The following is a 19,385-nucleotide window of genomic DNA, read 5'->3' as shown; positions in this document are numbered from 1 at the left end:
ATATTTATACCTAGCTTGATATTTTAAATTCTGACTTCCTAGCGAGACAGATATTGATTATAACTTTTGAGTTAGCATCGATTTAGACATTCACAGAGTTTTAGAACTTTCAAATACTTTAGAATTTATCTGATTCAAAGTTTTCATTTCATAAATACAATATATAGAGCATAGAACCATTGACAGGCTTGCTTGCAGTCAATCAGCTACTTACTGATGGAGCCAAAGGTAAGAAACAGTCTCCAGACTACTGTCTTAGTGCAATTTCCAATACTCACTAATATCTCTTTACTGAAAGGTCATGCCATTTACTATAAAGGGAAAAGGAGAAGGAATCTATGGTTGTGTATAGAGACCTACTACTCATTAAGGAAAGTCTATAATATCTTTCTTGAGGAAAAGTATTAATCTTATTCTCTGTAGAATCCATTCACAACCTAAGAAGCATGAAATAATGTCTTAAATTCTGATTAATGTTAAGGAACAGCTAAGTACCTGTATCAGTGACAAATAAAACTTGGGAAACTTTTAAAATAGAATTGAATACTCTTATGCCATTATGTTATAATAACAGAGGATCAAGTAATATCACTTTGTAATACTCTGAAAATATAGATTTCATTTGCATATAGAATGTTTTATATTCCAGTATAGAATTTAAGTAAGAGTTCATAAATATTTAAATAATTGTCATGTAATAATGGAGTTTTTTAAAATTGAAAACTTGGGAACATTATAGAGAGGATTCAAATCTGGATAGAAACATGGGCTATCTAATCTTTGCAAAGTCCTCGGAAATCTTGAGATGCAATATTCGATGGGAACTGTATGTATGCATTCCTTTGTTTAAACCAATTGTAGGTTCATAAACCAATTACAGAAACATTTTTCTGCCCTTGTGAGTATCCCAAATCACGAGTCTTCATGTTTTTAATTTCATTGTAAAACGGAGAGAGTTGAATGGCTCTGCTGATAGTGTATTAGAGGTGGTAGTATTCTTCAGAATATGTGCTGAGAATGAAGGTTTTACACAGTGTGTGGATTGAAGCTCTAAAAATAACTGAATATATATATATATGTATGTGTGTATAAAGCCTTATTAAAAATGATTTTAGCTATGAAAACCTATACAATTTCAATATGGAAAAATTGATTTAAAAAATCTGAAAGATCAAATGCACTTGCAAGCTCCTCTGAATATTTTGCCTTATAAAGTAGTCGGATTCCCATTTCTGGTGGTCTTCAACAAGTAGCTGAATGATTTTGCTTTAAGAATAGTGAACAATATAAATTGAATGTTTGTGTGACCCCAAAATTCATATGTTGAAGCCTGAATCCCCAGTATGATGGTGTTTGGAGGTGGGGCTGCTGTGAAGTAAGTAGGTAATGTAGGTAGAGCCTTCGTAATGGGATTAGTGCCCTTATAAGAAGAGACTCTGCTCATCATCACTGGCCATCAGAGAAATGCAAATCAAAACCACAGTGAGATACCATCTCACACCAGTTAGAATGGCCATCATTAAAAAATCAGGAAACAACAGGTGCTGGAGAGGATGTGGAGAAATAGGAACACTTTTACACTGTTGGTGGGACTGTAAACTAGTTTAACCATTGTGGAAGTCAGTGTGGCGATTCCTCAGGGAGCTAGAACTAGAAATACCATTTGACCCAGCCATCCCATTACTGGGTATATACCCAAAGGACTATAAATCATGCTGCTATAAAGACACATGCACACGTATGTATATTGCGACACTATTCACAATAGCAAAGAGTTGGAACCAACCCAAATGTCCAACAACGATAGACTGGATTAAGAAAATGTGGCACATACACACCATGGAATACTATGCAGCCATAAAAAATGATGAGTTCGTGTCCTTTGTAGGGACATGGATGAAACTGGAAAACATCATTCTCAGTAAACTATCGCAAGGACAAAAAACCAAACACCGCATGTTCTCACTCATAGGTGGGAATTGAACAATGAGAACTCATGGACACAGGAAGGGGAACATCACACTCCGGGGACTGTTGTGGGGTGGGGGGAGGGGGGAGGGATAGCATTAGGAGATATACCTAATGCTAAATGACAAGTTAATGGGTACAGGAAATCAACATGGCACACGGATACATATGTAACAAACCTGCACATTGTGCACATGTACCCTAAAACCTAAATTATAATAAAAAAAAAAGAAAAAAAAAAAAAAGAAGAGACTCTGGAGAGATGATCTATCTCTTTGCTCTGCCTGTGAAGCTACAAGAAGAAGGCCACTGTCTACATGCCAGGAAGAAGGCGCTGACCAGACACTGGATCTGCCAGTCCTTATGTTGGGCTTCCCAGCCTCCAAACTGTGAAATAAATGTTGATTGTTTAAGCTACACACAGTCTATGGTGTTTTTGTTACAGCATCCCAAACTGACTAAGTATGATTTGTTTTTCACTGGGTGAGAGCATGCAATGGGGCATCTGGTCCCTCCTTGTCCCACAGTTAATTTTTTCTATAATGTTTGAATTAACAGTTGAGCTCTCACAGTCATATTAAGTTTGATGTCAATCCAATTTAAATGAAAATGGAAAATGGGGCAAAATTTCTTGTAAACAATATCTAGCTAACTTCATTATCTTATTTTGTTTTTAAATAAAACAAGCATTTAAGCAAAATTCTTTAAAGACAGAAAGCAAAAGATGTCTTTAAAATAATTATACTAAGAATTTTTAAAGGTAAAAATAATGGAAATGCTAAATGCAGATGTAGCTTTGATATGAATAAATTAAAATGCCAAAAGCATTTGAATGTGTATATATTCCAATTCCAGAATTATTGTATAGTAATACTTAAGTTGCATCTGTGGACAATTTATAGTATATTTGGTTATCCTATGGAAACTGTAAGACTCTAAGTCAAGCCTTAACACATTTATCTTATTCCTAAGGTGGGCTAAGGTGATAGTGATTATTTTACTTTGAAATATAAGAAGATATCTGATGTTAACAAAAATCTTGGGTATAAATACTTCACACAAAATTTTTCTAATTAATTTTAAGACTTTTTTCTTTTTTCACTTTTATCTAGATGAATGAATTTTAGTCTTATAAAGAAGAGTCACATATTTTACCAAAACAATTAAATAGGTATTGGCCGTAGTGTAAAATTATGATTTACTGACACTGAGTTGTTTTTATATTAAAATCACACTGCTTCATGTTTGATTAAAACATGAAATACTTTGAAATAAAGTATTTATTTATATGTGAAATAAAGCAAAATACTTTGTCTTAGGTCATTTCAAATGACTGTAGCTATTTTTTCAAATAAATTATTTTCACATTAACCCTAGGTTTCAAGACACAACTACTTTAAAATTTATAATGAACAAGTCACTTATTTTTTTGACCCATTGAATGACATGAAAGCACAACTACTCCAATATAACCAGAAACAGATATCTTAATGATATTAATAAAACCATGGTAACATTTGAACTATATGATAGGGAAATTGACTCTCTTAGGGTGCTTTTTTTTCTTTTTCTTTTTCTTTTTTTTTTTTTGTGAGGTGAGTCTCGCTCTGTCACCCAGGCTGGAGTGCAGTGATGCGATCTCAACTCACTGCAAGCTCCGCCTCCCAGGTGGATGCCATTCTCCTACCTCAGCCTCCCGAGTAGCTGGGACTACAGGCACCCGCCACCACGCCTGGCTAATTTTTTGTATTTTTAGTAGAGACTGGGTTTCACTGTGTTAGCCAGGATGGTCTTAATCTCCTGACCTCGTGGTCTGCCCACCTTGGCCTCCCAAAGTGCTGGGATTACAGGCATGAGCCACCGTGCCCGGCCCCTGGGGTGCTTTTATAAATGTACATAGACAGTTTTTCCTTATTAGACTATCAGACCATTAGAACACCTCACCTCACCTGATACAGTGAGTCAGGTAGTGAAAGATGTAGAAGACTACTAACTATTACCATAGTAAGTTTCTTAGTAAAAACAAACAAAATAAGAATGATTCTATTTCAGTTTTGACAGAATTAAAGTGTGGTTAAAAGTTTTCAAGATGAGAAAACATACAACAAAAGCACAAAATATACTAAAATTATGGTTAGATGACTGAATACATTTTGGTGGAGATACCTATGTAACTGTGAGTACATTCAGATTAAGAAAATAAAGATTGCTGGCCGGACGCGGTGGCTCACGCCTGTAATCCCAGCAGTTTGGGAGGCTGAGGCGGGTGGATCACAATGTCAGGAGATCAAGACCATCCTGGCTAACACGGTGAAACCCTGTCTCTACTAAAAAATACAGAAAATTAGCCGGCTGTGGTGGCGGGCGCCTGTAGTCCCAGCTACTTGGAAGGCTGAGGCAGGAGAATGGCGTGAACTCGGGAGGCGGAGCTTGCAGTAAGCAGAGATTGTGCCACTGCACTCCAGCCTGGGCGACAGAGCAAGACTTTGTCTCAAAAAAAAAAAAAAGAAAATAAAGATTGCTAAACAAATGCCCCCCAAAAAAAGGTCTGGCATATTTTCTCATCTTTCTATTACTATCCTTTCTCTAATGATAACTATAATGATATGGGTTAATTCATTTTTATTTTTGTTCTAAAATGTAGAAAAAGAACATTGTACTTGGATGTTTATTTTCCCATTACTATTGAAAATTAGCTCATAAAAGGTACTCTGAACTGTGTAAGTTTAGATTCCAATTCAATGCCTCTAATTTAATGTAAAATATTCAATTTTATATCATATATTTTCATAGTGATGTTATTTTAATGGATGCCAATCTAATTTCCATTTCATTTTCCATTTCTTTTTCTTTGCCCCTGAACTAATGAAAAGTGTATTTAATACACTATGTAATAATACAAAAGGGTCTAATTATATTTTGATAACAAAGACTGTCATTTTATAGCTCCTTTTCTTTATCATTTCTGTTAATACCAGTTAAAAACACAGCACTTGTTAATCCCAAGCAGAAATTATTATAAATGGTCTCACAGAGTCTTCACTTTAAAGGTTAACTAGAATCTCATTGAGTCTTTGCTGCCTGCCTGCTGAAAGTAAAGTATGCAATAGCCACATGCTATAATCTTTAATGCTTTTTAGTACTTAGAATTTTACAGAAAGCTTCCATGTGTAATATCTCATTTAATCCTCACAACTACCCAAATAATACGAAATACCACTGTATAGATGAAAAAAATGAAACATAAAAACTTAGATAATGAATGATTTTTCTAAAGGTACACAAGTACCTAAAGGGATTCTCAATCATCTTCTCCATTTGCCTAGCCACTTACATAATGAAATGTCCTTCCCTATCATATTTCATCATTCTCATCATATGTGCTGTATATCTCAATATACCAAACCATGGCATGTCTGATAATCCACAGCATATTATCTAATGTTAGTCTACCACAATTATTTACATGGCATTGGTAAAAAAAAGGTGATGAAAATATTTCTTACACTGGGTTGTTTGTTTATGATATTTTCTTGCATGCCTAAAGTAGTTTACAATGAATCTTTTTCGTTTACAAAGGCAATAAGTTGTAAATCAGAATACATGTGTATTTTTTACCTTTGCCAACTAGTCACATCTTATTTAACATTGCTAAGCCTCAATTCCCTCTTCTGAATAATGAAGAGGAAGAAAAGAACTTTAAAAATGTCCTTCTAATTTATAAATGCCATGTCTATGCTGAAAATTATACATAAGAATAGTTAAGTTTGGGGGGGATTCAATGAACTGATCTGAAGAATAATTGGAGACAAAAAAGAACATATGCATATACAACATATTGGAGGCTACTCCAGTGATAAGCCATGAAATGCCAAGAGTATACATTTATAAGGGACAGTTATTAACTGCAAGTGCAGGTGAAGGAATGAATAAGAGTGATTTTGGACAAGGGTCATGATAGCTACTGGTGACTGATTCTAATTCAACACAGGACATAAATTAATATTAGAGTCAAAGGTGTGTTCCATGTTAAACGGAATAGTGGGTCTAGATTGAAATGCGGAAAGTAAAGAATATACCATCTAAAGAAAAAGGTGGTGAACATGGTTGGGGATATGCTAAGTTTTAGGTGAAAGTAGTAATATGAATTCTAGACCATGGGACTAAATTTAAGGCTGAGGATACAGACCTAAAATTTATCCGAGTAGAAGTAACAGATATAGACTTAAGAGGGAAGAATCTCTCTAGAGTGAGAGAAGAGCAAAGTTAGACTTCAAGCTTCTGCAACTCCAAGTTATTTGTTATAACAGACCATGGTCACTGGGAAGGAGATAACTGCATTGCTGGAGCAATGGTCTTGTGTGGTTATGGGCACAACTATGGGTACTGACAAGACCCACCTCTAGCCTAATAGTATATCTGGTCTGGTGGGTTTCTCATAATTCTCAGTCATCTTGGAGTTCCAAACTTCAGGTACTCTATGACAAAAAAAGAGAAGGCACTGGGAGCCATTTCTTCACTCACTTTTACCAAAAGCATGTCTCTGTATTCTGTGCTGATAGCTTCTTGTTTATTTCAAAAGGAATTCCAAATGAAAACAACTTTAAAGTTCAAAACTTCATCAATCTTAGAACCTAACCAAACTGAATTGGTTTATTGTAACTCACTTCATGTTTATATTTTTAAATCTTCATTTGCTTTGTATTTTATAGTGGTTAATCAATGTCCTTGGAGGAATGAACAAACTAAAAAGAAGACCACATATTTGAGGAACACTCATAGTTATGGAGGGGTAAAGAGCATAAATCAATGAAAGAAATGGAGAAAAAAATCATACTATCTTCATAGGCAGTGATAATAGCTAGCAATTTTTCTTATCTATCAAGTAGGAGAGTTGTTTTGCACAGAATGCATGTTCAAAAAAAAAAAAACACCATACTGCTGAAAGTTAGAAACTATATCAATAAATTCAGGTCATGCAGTTATATTTTTTAGGGAAAAGCCAACACTTCAGTACCACAAGCATAACTCTGATTGGAACTGATTAGCTCTCTTTACTTAGGGCATGACACTAATAACATTAAGGAGGTAGATACAGTGCAACTAAGCTGTCCTGTGTGCAAACTCTAGAACAGTGCTTCTCAATTTTACTATGCCTATGGAGCACTGGGGTATCTTGACACATTTCTGATGTGATGATGTGATGATGTGAATGATGCCAGAGATTCCACATTTCTGATAAGCTCCTAGGTCTTAAAGTTTCCAGAGAGAGCACACCTTAAATAATAAGCCTCTAGCTGATTGTTCTACATATGCATGACCCTGGTAATAACAGATGTGTGAGAGAATGCCAGTAGCTGGCACTAATTCAATATTCTCTGAATTTAAAAATAAAAAGAAAACACTGCAGGTTCAACTGATGCAAGTAGGAAAGAAAGCATATTAGTTGATATAATGGAAGAATGAGCAAGTTTATGTAACTTTCCAAGCTACAGAATTCATTTCAAAGGCTCTATTTTACTAAGAAATCTGGTTCAATAAAGGCTGTAGTACATAATTTACCTCCAATGTTATTTTAGGTAGTTATTTACACATCCCAGAATGTGACTCAACTGCTCATTTTTAAGTATATGTCATTTGCCTCTTGATAGGTTTACATATGATTTACTTCCTCAGACCTCTTGTATCCCAAGTAGTATTTCACTGAATTGCTATTAACCTTTATCAGTGGCAATTACTACTTCTCTTTGGCTTTCTTATTTATTTGCATCTTTTTTTTTTTGGTTCTCTTTTCTCTAGTCACATGTAGTTCTAAGACTGTTCATTAGTTTTGTGAAATTGTGAGAAGAGGGAAAGTAGTTGACAGAAAGCATACACAGCAAGTGCCAAGAGTTGTGAGGAAAGATTTCATTCATATCCTAAAGGGAAGGATGATATTCCATGTTTTATCTTACTGTGCATAGGAAAACAACGCCCTCTCTAGGAAGACCACCAAGAAGCAACACTACTAATAGGTGAGAATAGAAACTTCTTCATAATTCTAGGCCCTTAAAAGATAAGTATATATAACAGATTAGAGATAGAATAACAAACCTGCCTGACCAAGAAAGCGATTACATTTCTGCAGGTACCCATCTGAGTCTATATGTGAAATGTTGCATCAGGCTTATTAGACAAGCACAGATAGAAGGTCTATAAAGGCAGTAGATATTACATGCTTAATGGAACATATGAGGTAAAACATATGAAAACTAGAAGGTGACTGTCTGCATGGAATTAGCAAACAAACAGTAAAGGTAGTGAAAATCCAACTATTCCTCCTAAGAATTCCTTTGCGAGAACGTCTACAGCCTCAAATATGGCACCTAAGACTCTAGCTGATCTGATCCCTGCACACTTACTCATGCAACCTCTGACTCTGACCTTGCTTTACACACCCTAGCCTCTAGTCCTGACCAACTATTTGTAGTTCCACAGATGCCTCTTTGTGTATTTATTCCTCCACTGCACACAGGTCGGAAATATTCTTCCTTTTCCTATCTGCCCAGTACATCTCTCATTATTAGAGATTCCACTTGAGAACCATGTATTTTGTGATGCTTTCTCAAAAAAAAAAAAAAAAAATCACAGAAAGTCAACTACTTCTTCCACCTTGTTCCATAGAATCTTGCTTTGGTAATTACCTGGGTCTTACGACATTGCAATAATTATTATATGTCTGTCTTTCTCACTGTACTATTAATCCTTCTGAGTCCCATCTCAGAAATAAAACAGTATTATCTGTTAGTATTCCTAGAACCTTGAATATTCATAGTATTTCTATAACCTTGAACACTCATTCATTCACTTATTGCTCATCAAACACTCACAAATAAGTTTAATAACTGTTTACAAGTAATTAAAATTCTTATGGTAACCAATCACTAATTTGATATTATCTTTTGAATTTAGGATGTTCTACTTTCAATAGTTTTCTTCTCTTAGGATTGCTCTTTGAAAGCATAGATTTCCTAGGACATCTCACTAGTCCAGGCCTTACAGTTTCATAGCTGGATTAAAACCTTATTTATTTATTTATTTATTTATTTATTTATTTATTTATTTTGAGATGAAGTTTCATTCTTGTCATCCAGGCAAGAGTGTAATGGCACGATCTGAGCTCACTGCAACCTGTGCCTCCTGAGTTCAAGTGATTCTCCTGCCTCAGCCTCCTGAGTAGCTGGGATTACAGGCACCTGCCACCACGTCCAGCTAATTTTTGTATTTTTAGTAGAGATGTGATTTCATCATGTTGGTCAAGCTAGTCTCAAACTCCTGACCTCAGGTGATCCACCCACCTCAGCCTCCCAAAGTGATGGGATTATAGACGCGAGCCACCATGGCCAGTCTAAAACATTTTAATTGTTCCCCCTTTGCATAGAGTCACTTCCCATGGTCAATCCCATGCATAATTTTGAAGGTAATATTCCCTGGATACCTATTCATATTTAGAATGGTTTAGCAATCCTTGTTTGCCAATTTGAGCAAATGTTAACTCAATATTTCATTACAAGTCCCTCTCCATACCTGTCCTCCACAAATACACTATTTTTTTTTTCTGAGCACGTGCTTTAAAAAAAGAAAAACAGAAAAAAATCAAGTTACTTATGGTGAAAAATCCCTCCTTACTGATGGTTTGGCAGTGCTCAACTTGCACTCCATGTCCTTGATAAAGTCTTCTAATATTTGGCTCAGTTAGCAAGGACTTCACCATTTAGCACTGTTTTCTCATGAACGTCTTTGGTAAATTATTTTTACCTCCTCCTCTTCAATAGTATCTCAAAGACTAGGAACTGAGTTTAAACATATTTTTGTATCATTTTCCCTCTCTAATTTTGCACTTTACTAGATATAATGCACACATAAAAATAATTCTTGATTTATTGACAAATACTTCACTACATTTCGTTACCTTATATTGGCATAGAACACCATATAAATTCTATATAATGACATTACTTTCATGTTGCCTTCTAGCTGTTTCTTTTATAAAAATCATCTCAACCTATGTATTATAAAATTGCTAAGAGCAGGATTGAATTTCTATTTGGAAAGTCACTGGAGTATAGCAGGAAAATCACTGAACTGGGAGTCAGGAAACAGAAGTTTGAACTCTGCCACTTCTATGGTTTGCTGGAACGTTATATTTTATTGCTATCATTTACTTCATCTGTAAAATAAAAACAAAATCCTCAGAGATGGTGTGAGAATTAAATGAGATACTATGTCTGGAAACATTCTGAATATTCTAATATACTATACAATATAAGGCATTGCTTTTTATTACATCTTCAAAATTATTTTGTGGGCAGCACATGCTGGGCACAAGGCAGACTGTCAGGAAGGTCTCCCTGAGACCTTCTTGGGTCTTGGGTCTTGGGTCAAGTTGGGTGGGCATTTCTTACATCTTTACAGCAATAGCTGCAAAGTCCCATTTCTCAGCCTTTTTTTTTTCTTTTATTGGATAAAAGTTATTGCAGTCTAATACAATTTTTGGCAAACCATTTTCAGCATTTTCCATCTGCTTACCACATAGGACCTCTTGTAGTCCTGCTTCTTGCCTTTCCAACTCACCCATGAAATTTGCCTTGTCAATTCTCTCTTCCACCTCACCGAGGTAGCTGTCATACCTGGAACACTCTTTATTCTTAACCTCGCCTGCTTTTCTTTCCCGTGGGCTCCTCTTCCCCTCTGCTGGCTGCCAAGGAGAAGCACATTTACTGGCATTGCCCCCCAAACAGATGCTTGCCTCGCTCCCTTCCCCCTTTCACTTTCAGCCAGAACATCACTTGCCAAGGGCTGGTGGTTGCTGCCGCCCCTGTCCACTGCCTCGTACTGCTGCAGCTCCAGTCCTTTTTGGCAGCCACCTCTGAAGTTCCCTGCCCGCGTTCGCCTGTGCTTCTTGCCAGCCGCCTCCCCCTCTCGACTGCAGCTCTCCTCGCTCCCGCCAGCCTCTCCCCCGCTCGGTCTGCGCGCAGCCTCTTCCTCCCGCCCTTGCCAGCTGCTTTACTCGCCTTTCCTCAGGCTGCTCCTTCTCCTTTCCCCAACCCTTCCCCTGGCTCCTGCAGCCGGTTTCGTTCCAGCGCCCCCATCCCTCTCATCGGATGCTTTGTTAACACCCAGGACCATCTCTCCCGGGTCCCACTGTGTGCGAGTGTCCACCGTTCACTTGGAAAGTGAGCATTTTCATCCCGCTTCTGTATTTGTCTAGTCCCCCACCAAAACCCTGTGCCTACTCCTCAAGGCTGGAAGGCGGAATGTAGCTATGGTAGAGGGGATTCAGGAGGACACCAGGCCACAGGCTCGGCGGACCCCAACAAAGTTTTGGACGTTCGGGATTTGCTATCTCAGGCTTCCCAAACTTGGTCAGCCCTAGCCACCGACCTGAGCCACCCAGCGGCGCTCAGTGACCAGGCGCTCCTCTGATTCCCAGCGCCCCTGATCTTCCAGGGCCGCTTCCTCAGGAATGCCGACCGCTCTCCAGGACCAGGGTTGGGCCGCTCCCCAGGCCCCACTAGGGTCCGCAGCCTGAGCCCCACCCAGCTCATGGCTGGGAGGGGCGCACTCGTTTTTAGATGCGAGGTGGGGGGGCGGGCGAGAAGAAAGAATGGAGCCGCCCAAGTTCCTGGGTGCCTGCCTCGGGGATGCGGGATGGGAGATACTGTCGAAGAGCTGTGCTCAAACCAGGGCCCTTGTCGCGGGTGGATACCTCCGGTGCGCCCTACCGTAGTGGGGAATCCTTTCTGAGCCGTCTCCTTTAAGAAGCGCGCGTGCGTGTGTGTCGGGCTGTGTGTATGCTCGTGTGTGTGTGTGTGTGTGTGTGTGTGTGCGCGTGTGTGTGTGTGTGTCGCGGTGTGTGTCTCTGTGTCTGTGTGTGTGAGTGTGTGTGCGCGCGCGCGCGCGCCAAGGGCCCCGAGAGCCAGGCAGACCCCGGGAAGGAGGAGTTATGTAGATTACGGATGAACATTCTGGAGGGGAGCGAGGAGAGGAGGGAAGGAGAAGCAGAGGCGAGAGAGTGAGGAGCGGCGGAGGCCCTTCCCGCAGGAGCTGGGGGCGGCGGCGGCGGCGGCGGAGGAGGAGGAGTAGGCGGTGGAGGAGGAGGACGCACGGGCTGGAGGCGGCGGCGGCGGCGGCGGCTGCTGCTGCTGCTGCTGCGGCTGCGACTAGGCGCTTTGAGCCGGAACCGCCGGTGAACTTGGGCGCCACGTTCCCGGTGACTGACCCCGGAGGATGGTGAACAGGAACTACTGCTGACTCTGTCTTCGCCGCTGCCTCTCGGGTGCTGCCGAGCGCGGGGCCCCTGTCTCCTCCCCTTGCCCGGCTGTGGGTGAACCTGCAGGCTCCTTACCCACCCGGAGGACTTTTTTTTGAAAGGAAACGAGGGAGGGAGGGAGAGGGAGAGAGGGAGAAAACGAAGGGGAGCTCGTCCATCCATTGAAGCACAGTTCACTATGATCTTACTCACATTCAGCACTGGAAGACGGTTGGATTTCGTGCATCATTCGGGGGTGTTTTTCTTGCAAACCTTGCTTTGGATTTTATATGCTACAGTCTGCGGAACGGAACAGTATTTCAATGTGGAGGTAAGAGTGCGAGGGCTTTCTTCCTCCCCCCTTGCCTGGGCTGCTCCCTGAAACATTTCCTTCACTCCTGGGATCCTTGTAGCTCAGAGCAGCCTGGGTCCCAGCACGTTGTTTCCCTTCTAGCTGCCAAGACGCTGGTTCAGTTTAAGGGTGTCTTAGGTGACGGATGCGTGTGAGACCCAGAATCCGTTATCCCCGGCAGCACAAAGCACGATGCTGCGCGCTCAAAGACACAATTGTAGCCGGTCCATGCTTTTCACCCATGGAAGAGAAGTCCTACATATAGCAACCGTGTAGCTAAATAAGGCAGCTTGAGTTTATGATGGATAAACAGCTCGGGGAAGACAGAATTAATTCCCTGGCATCATGTGCTGCCTAGGTATTGTTCCTGAAATCTTTCTCCCAGTGTTTGGTGCCTAACAAAGAAGGTTAAAAATCAAAGAATCTGGAGGAGAGCGTGGGAACACTAGATGTGTTTAATAACACTACTTTGTGATAAAACACTTGAGAGTCTTTTTTTTGTGTGTCATTTAGACATAACTTAATACACTGTAACTAGATCTGGCTACACAGAGGTCATGAAATCCGTCTCTTTTTAAGTGTCTTCTTTCCCCCTCCCCCGCCAATTGAAAATAAACGTGGCCCAATGTAATAGTTTTGAGGTGTGTTTTTAATTTGATTTCACACTCTCGTGGCAAAACGGGGAGGTTTTAGACTGTCATTTGCTTTACTTTGATAGCTTTGGGAACAGACGGCACAAAGCAAAAGGGAACTTAAGGATAGGGACTTGTCAGACCTCTGCCAAAGTACTCTTCCTGTCATCAAGTCAGCACTGAAGCCAGTAATGTGCAATAAATCAATGAAAGCGTGTATACACCTGGGCTGTAACACAACTTTATCACATATATGGTGGGATACAAAGCCAGTAAGAGGGTCTTAGTAACATTTACTTCTTTTGATTAGATCTGATGTCCTCTGATCTCTCAAACGAATTATGAATAATTCTTTAAGGAATAATGTGATTTTTTTCTTATATTGTTGATATTATGAAGCTTACTGTCATTTTGTTGGGAGTGTGTGTTTACACAATAGCAAGACCTGTTGCACAGTATTTGAACATGCTTCATGTAACCAATTGATATACAGAGTGTGCATAATAAATGCCATGTGTAAAGGCATATTCTGAATATAACTGTGTTTATAGAAACTGTTCTTAGGACTTAATGTAATAAGTGATGGTTATTACAAAAAAAGTATTTGAAAAAGTAAGAGCTATTATCAAGAGTTAAAGACCTTCACAGATATTAAGTATGAATAAATTACACACAAAAAAACCCAATTTGAAAACTAAAAAGGTTTAACCCTTTGAAAAATACCACTTTATTTTTCTAGATAAAAAGAGAAAGGTGCTTGAAAGTCCAGACTTTTTTTATTGCAAATTTGAACTTTTGGAATTACGTGCCACAGACGGATTTTTGTACCTAACATTTAAATCAAGAGATAATTTAATGTTGAAATGAAGGATTAGTTCATAGGCTGGAGGAATTAAAGTGGCAAGCTGTTATTTATAATGTTATAAACAGAAGGGCCTATTGCTTCAGATTGGTGGTGATGGTGGTGAGGTGGAGTGTGTGGGAGGTGGTAAAAGTAAGTGCAAGGTTGTGTCTTTCTCACTAAGGGGAAGGGAAGGACAGCCTGGATTGATGGTTACCTGCTTTAGGAAAGTATTAGATTTGCTTTCAGAGGTTAGGTTGACATGAGTTTTGATGATTATGAGATTTTTTGTGAGACTAAACATAAAAGATTGTATTTCTTTATATTGGAATCTCTCAGTAACTTCAGATATTGTTATGCAAAAAAAGTTATGATTGTACTAAAAAATTTATTTAATTTTGGATTCCAGTGACCCCTTCTCTTTCTTCATTAAGATGTGTGGGGAAAAATGGTTTATGGAGAAAATAGTTATTTTCCCATTTTTAGAGTATTTAAATTATTCTATTCATATTTATTACACAGATTTAAGCGTGACAGATAAGTCATGTGCCATCTCAGACCTTTAAAACCTTGCATAATAAATTGGGAAGTTTTTAATGGTTTAGAGCAGATTATATGCTATAGTTTATGTTATCCTCAAATAGTATTTTTAAGCTCTTGAGCTCATTTTGGTTGGATTTATAAGTTTCTTTATGTGTAATGATACCCCCCTTTTTTTTTAGATTGTAAGAGTAGCTGCTAGTGAAATGAAAATATTGTCAAGAACACAGAATGACAGGATGTTTTCTGACATAAATTTCTGCCTGATTCGCTTCTATTTGATTTTTTTTTTTTTTTTTTTTTTTGATAGGAAACACTAATGGGAAGAATGGTCTATCATTTCCTCTCCAGAAGAGGCACTTACATTGTGTTTCTCATTTTGGTTGCAAAATATACACACTGGGAATGTTTTATTTGATTGATTCTCAAGGATAGCCTTAAAATAAACAGTAATGATATCAGTCATGCATGAAGCTCATATGATCATAAAATTTTTTTTCAGTAAGCGCAGAAAGTTATAGTTGGAACAAAGCTTCAGAGGGATGCCTTTTATGCTGACAACTAAGATTACATTGCTTTATTCATCACTAAACTTAACAATTTGTGGTCCCCCCATTCTTTTTTATCTCTGTAATTTAAGGTTTAAGACTGTATAATTTTCCCAGGGAAGTGGGGGATTTGAAGAGGGCGGTTGGCTAGAGGTATTCATGTTAACTCTTTCCTGTCTGATTTTTAAGGGCATAAATAGAGTTGTCAATTATCGAAGTGAGAGATATTTTTAATATGGTGATGAAATCCTGTTACAGAAAGAGAGTGCATTTGGTTTTGCTTGGTTAGCTTGTTTTTTAAGAAGCAAAAAGGAACATGTCTTACAGCTAAGAAAGGGTCAGACACTACCAGGAGTAGTACTATGGAAGAGATTCAATACATTGCTCTACTTTCATTTCAAGTGGAACACTTTTAATGTTAAGTTTTCAGTATATACTCACTTAGGTAAAGATATCCGTATATCATTGGATCCCTTTTTTAAGAGTTGGTCTTTCGTATGTGATAATTAGCATGATGCAAGGGAACATTGCTAATATTAACTAAAAGTCAAAAACTGTTGTCATTGGACAGCAGTCTGAATCAGAGGTGTTCATTGGTCAGAAGCAGCTAAATTATTAATAAATAATTATTATTTAATGTCTACTGTCTTAAAAATCATTTTGTTCCTAAAATAGCTATCTCATGTAGGGATTTCCATGATCCTGTGGCTTTTTTTTTTTTTGGTATGCTGTGAGCATTTTTGTTATGAAATTTGAGACAGAACATAGTTCATGATAGTAATACCTCTCATATCGTCAACTCTGAATAGTTTGTCAAATATTACTTATGTGAACAGCATATTCCTTATCGATTTCTAAACAGTAGCATACATTTCCAGGGAGGAAAAAATTTTCAAGCTGATTTAGTGGTAAAGCAAAAACATATAAAACTCTAAATGATGCATAAATCAAGGCATAAAATGATGACTCCTTTGTGACAAAAAAAGTCTTGATAAGGTAAAAATTGATTTTGTTGTTCCTAATTAAAGAAAGCAGAGATATTTTAGATTTCAAAGGGGTCTTTTATGACAAATATGAATTGAGTATAACTATTTCCTAAATTTTTCTTGCAATATACTTACTTAACTGATTTAAGATTTATTCAAACCTTTGTCAGGTTTGCCTGCATGTACCTAAAAAGTCAGAGTTTGCATTGGGTACTTTTGTATTGCGTATAAATTTGGTAATAATTGATCATGAGACATTTCAGAGATAAAAAATTATATTTTATAGAATTTTACATTCTTACATTGGGACACTGTTTTGCTTTTCTCTTGTTCTTTGCTTGCTTAAAAAATCAAGATGCATTATTTCATTTGGACATGGAAGAATGGTGGTACCATGCCTTCTTGAGTAAAGGTTGTCTCCTGAATATAGCCTATAATTCTCCACTGTAGCAGTTTCTAACTGGTCAACAACAGGGGCTGTATGACTGATTCGTCAAGATTTTTATGTACCGCAAGATTGCAGGTTTAACAAAACGTCTCAAATATGCTGGCTGTTTAGGGTGCTCATAAGGGCCCAAAGCTATGACAAGGAGAACAAGAGGCTCAATTGTTTTAAGGTTCTCTAGCTTCTCCTACATGTTCCACCTTGACTATGCCTCTCTCTGTTCAGAGTTGCCTGGGCCGGGTCACTCAGGTCTATGGTTATTCATGAAACCATTACAGGACATCATCACAGCTCACTACAGCCTTGACCTCCTGGGCTCAAGCAATCCTCCCACCTTAGCCTCCTGAGTAGCTGGCACTACAGGCACATACCACCATACCCAGCTTTTCTTTTCTTTTTTTTTTTAATTTTCAGTGAGACAAGATCTCACTATGTTGTCCAGGTGGTCTCAGACTCCTGAGCTCAAGTGATTCTCCCTCCTTGGCCTCCCAAAGTGCTGGGATTACAGACATGAGCCACCACATCTAGCCACATGTCATTATTATTAATAGAAAATAAAGGTTGATAAGGAAGTAATTGGAACCATAGCATCTAATGACATAAACATCTATCACCTTAGGACATATCAACTGGTATAGGAAGATTTTATTTAAACACCTTTCCATTTATTAAAAATATAATGTACTGAAAATCAACCAAGCTAACGTCAGTACATTTTCTTCCCGTAGGTTTTTCTTAGACAGTGTAGTTCAAGAATGTGATTTTCACATTTTGTCTTGTCATCTGTTACTATCATAGAATATCAAGTTCAGCTCACACCTTCTTTTACAACTTTAGGTTCGCTGAAATCTGTTCATCGTTTCTAATGCCATAGAAAATAAATAGGCCTTTATAATTCAGTAGGCCTTTTTATTTTAATTGAATCAAACCCCAAGTGCTTCCTTTTCATAATGTGGGTAGGATTCAATAAGAAACTTAGGCCACCTCTGTTATACCTCAGAGTCTGAACAACAACAAAAAAGTTTTTCAAAAATTATGTATAGAGAGGGATAAGAATGGACTGAAAAAGAAATTAAAGTGTTTTCTACAGTAATAAAAAATAGTGAAAAACATATCGTGTCCATGTAACATTGGGAATGGCAAGATAGCTAGCAATGTAGTGTGATTGAGCACTGGGGGAGAAGTTGAAGGAGGTGGGCTTTAACTCAGGTTATTTCGCTAACCTGGCTTTGAACTTGGACATGAAATTTATTTGATATCTCATCTGCAAAAATGAGATGTGAACTAAACTGTCACTAAGGCCATTTCCAAATTTGAAATTTTATAGTGGTAAGCCCGGAAGCTTTAGTTTATATAGCCAAAGGGGATGGGAAATGCAATATTGACCCTGTAAATTTGGTAACAACTGAATCACAAAGGTAGATAGTTCGGATTTTTTTCTGAAATAAATGTCATGAGGAAATACAGAATGTGTAACTTAAATCTAACATGTGTTATCATCTGTAGTTCCAAAGGATGTTCCATTTTGGAAATCATCCTAGCCTTCTGCTGAGTAGTAAATACATTGGCAGCAAATGATACGTAATTTTAAAATCCAGTTTTGGCCAAGGTAGCAACCTTAAAAATTAATTTAAAAAATATAACTTAGTGCCATTTTGAAAAACAAATATCATCTACAAGTGGTAATTCAATCATAAAAAGGCAAGTTGGAATAAGTTCAAAATCTAAGTTTTAACAGTTTTTGGGAGGGAGTGTCTCAAAATTTAAATCTGTCTCTCTGTATATGTATACAAATATACACATATTTTGTAGTGAAATTAAGTGCTTATACTGTATTCTCCATTTGCCCATTGTGGGAAATAATTTGGGCATGTGTTCTTTGAGGATTTTTTTGTTCTTCACCACATATTTGATTTTGAATATGAAAAATCAGATTGCATTTGTTTTATAAAATATGTAGTTTATGTGAACAATAAAAAATTCCATACTAAAAGGACAAAATACTAAGTAATGGTATATGAGACATTCACATTTTCTTTTGCCTCATTTTTCTTTTACTTGGGGAAGTTATTTATAGATTGTGAGGTTCTTCATGAAACCATATTTGATTGTTGTTTCCTGTCATTTAGCACTCTGAATTGATAGTTTTTGCTTGGTGTTTCACCACAACTGTTTGGCATGGTGCATCCTTAGGTTTGGATAGTGGCATAGCTTGATGAGCCACATGACAGAAGCTGGGCCAAGAGAGTAAGTGTAGCCCCTAACCTTTGATTAAATGTGACCTGTTGGTGTAGTATATAAAAAGAGGCTAGAGGGAGCTATTGAGCTGTTTAAAGACTCCAGTGGCTTGGAAGAACTTGGTTTAAAATCAAGGACAGATACTAGGTGCAATCAGATGTTGCAAAATGAATCATAGCCAATTGTAGATTTTGGAGAAATCAATGAACGCAGTTCACGATTTAAGATGTCACCTGGTTTACTGAGGGCCACTTGGCACCAGTGATTACATATTTGATGAACTAAGAAGGAAATTAGCACTTCTCTAGGGAAAAATGTTCTGGGCATGGCAGTATAACAAAGAATATTATAATGCAAGAATGCTTTACATTTCTCTTATTTTTAGGTGTGTAATAGGTCAAAAACTATACATTGTAGTGACTAGGTGTTTTTGGTGTTCCTGTTTTAAGTAAAATGACTAATGAAATAATTGTGGTTTTATAGATTAGAGGTGGAATATATTTAATTTGATAATGCTTTTTAGATTATGTGTAACAAAAATCCA

The 19,385-nt window shown here is 37.8% G+C and overlaps 1 protein-coding gene across 1 annotated transcript in view; it reads left to right on the top strand.

Moving 5' to 3' along the window:
- Positions 1–11,740: 11,740 nt before the first annotated feature.
- MMP16 (matrix metallopeptidase 16) overlaps positions 11,741–19,385 on the top strand; it is a 284,820-nt gene continuing 277,175 nt past the window's right edge. Inside the window, exon 1 of the mRNA XM_032759998.2 lies at positions 11,741–12,590. Within this exon, the coding sequence (XP_032615889.1) occupies positions 12,459–12,590 (132 nt within the window). The 5' untranslated portion in view covers positions 11,741–12,458. The remainder of the gene's footprint in view (positions 12,591–19,385) is intronic.

The sequence above is a fragment of the Hylobates moloch genome, unplaced genomic scaffold, assembly GCF_009828535.3.
Source record: "Hylobates moloch isolate HMO894 unplaced genomic scaffold, HMol_V3 SCAFFOLD_9, whole genome shotgun sequence".
NCBI lineage: Eukaryota > Metazoa > Chordata > Mammalia > Primates > Hylobatidae > Hylobates > Hylobates moloch.
The sequence above is the reverse complement of the archived record's forward strand: the minus strand, read 5'-3'. Positions and strand labels throughout refer to the sequence as shown.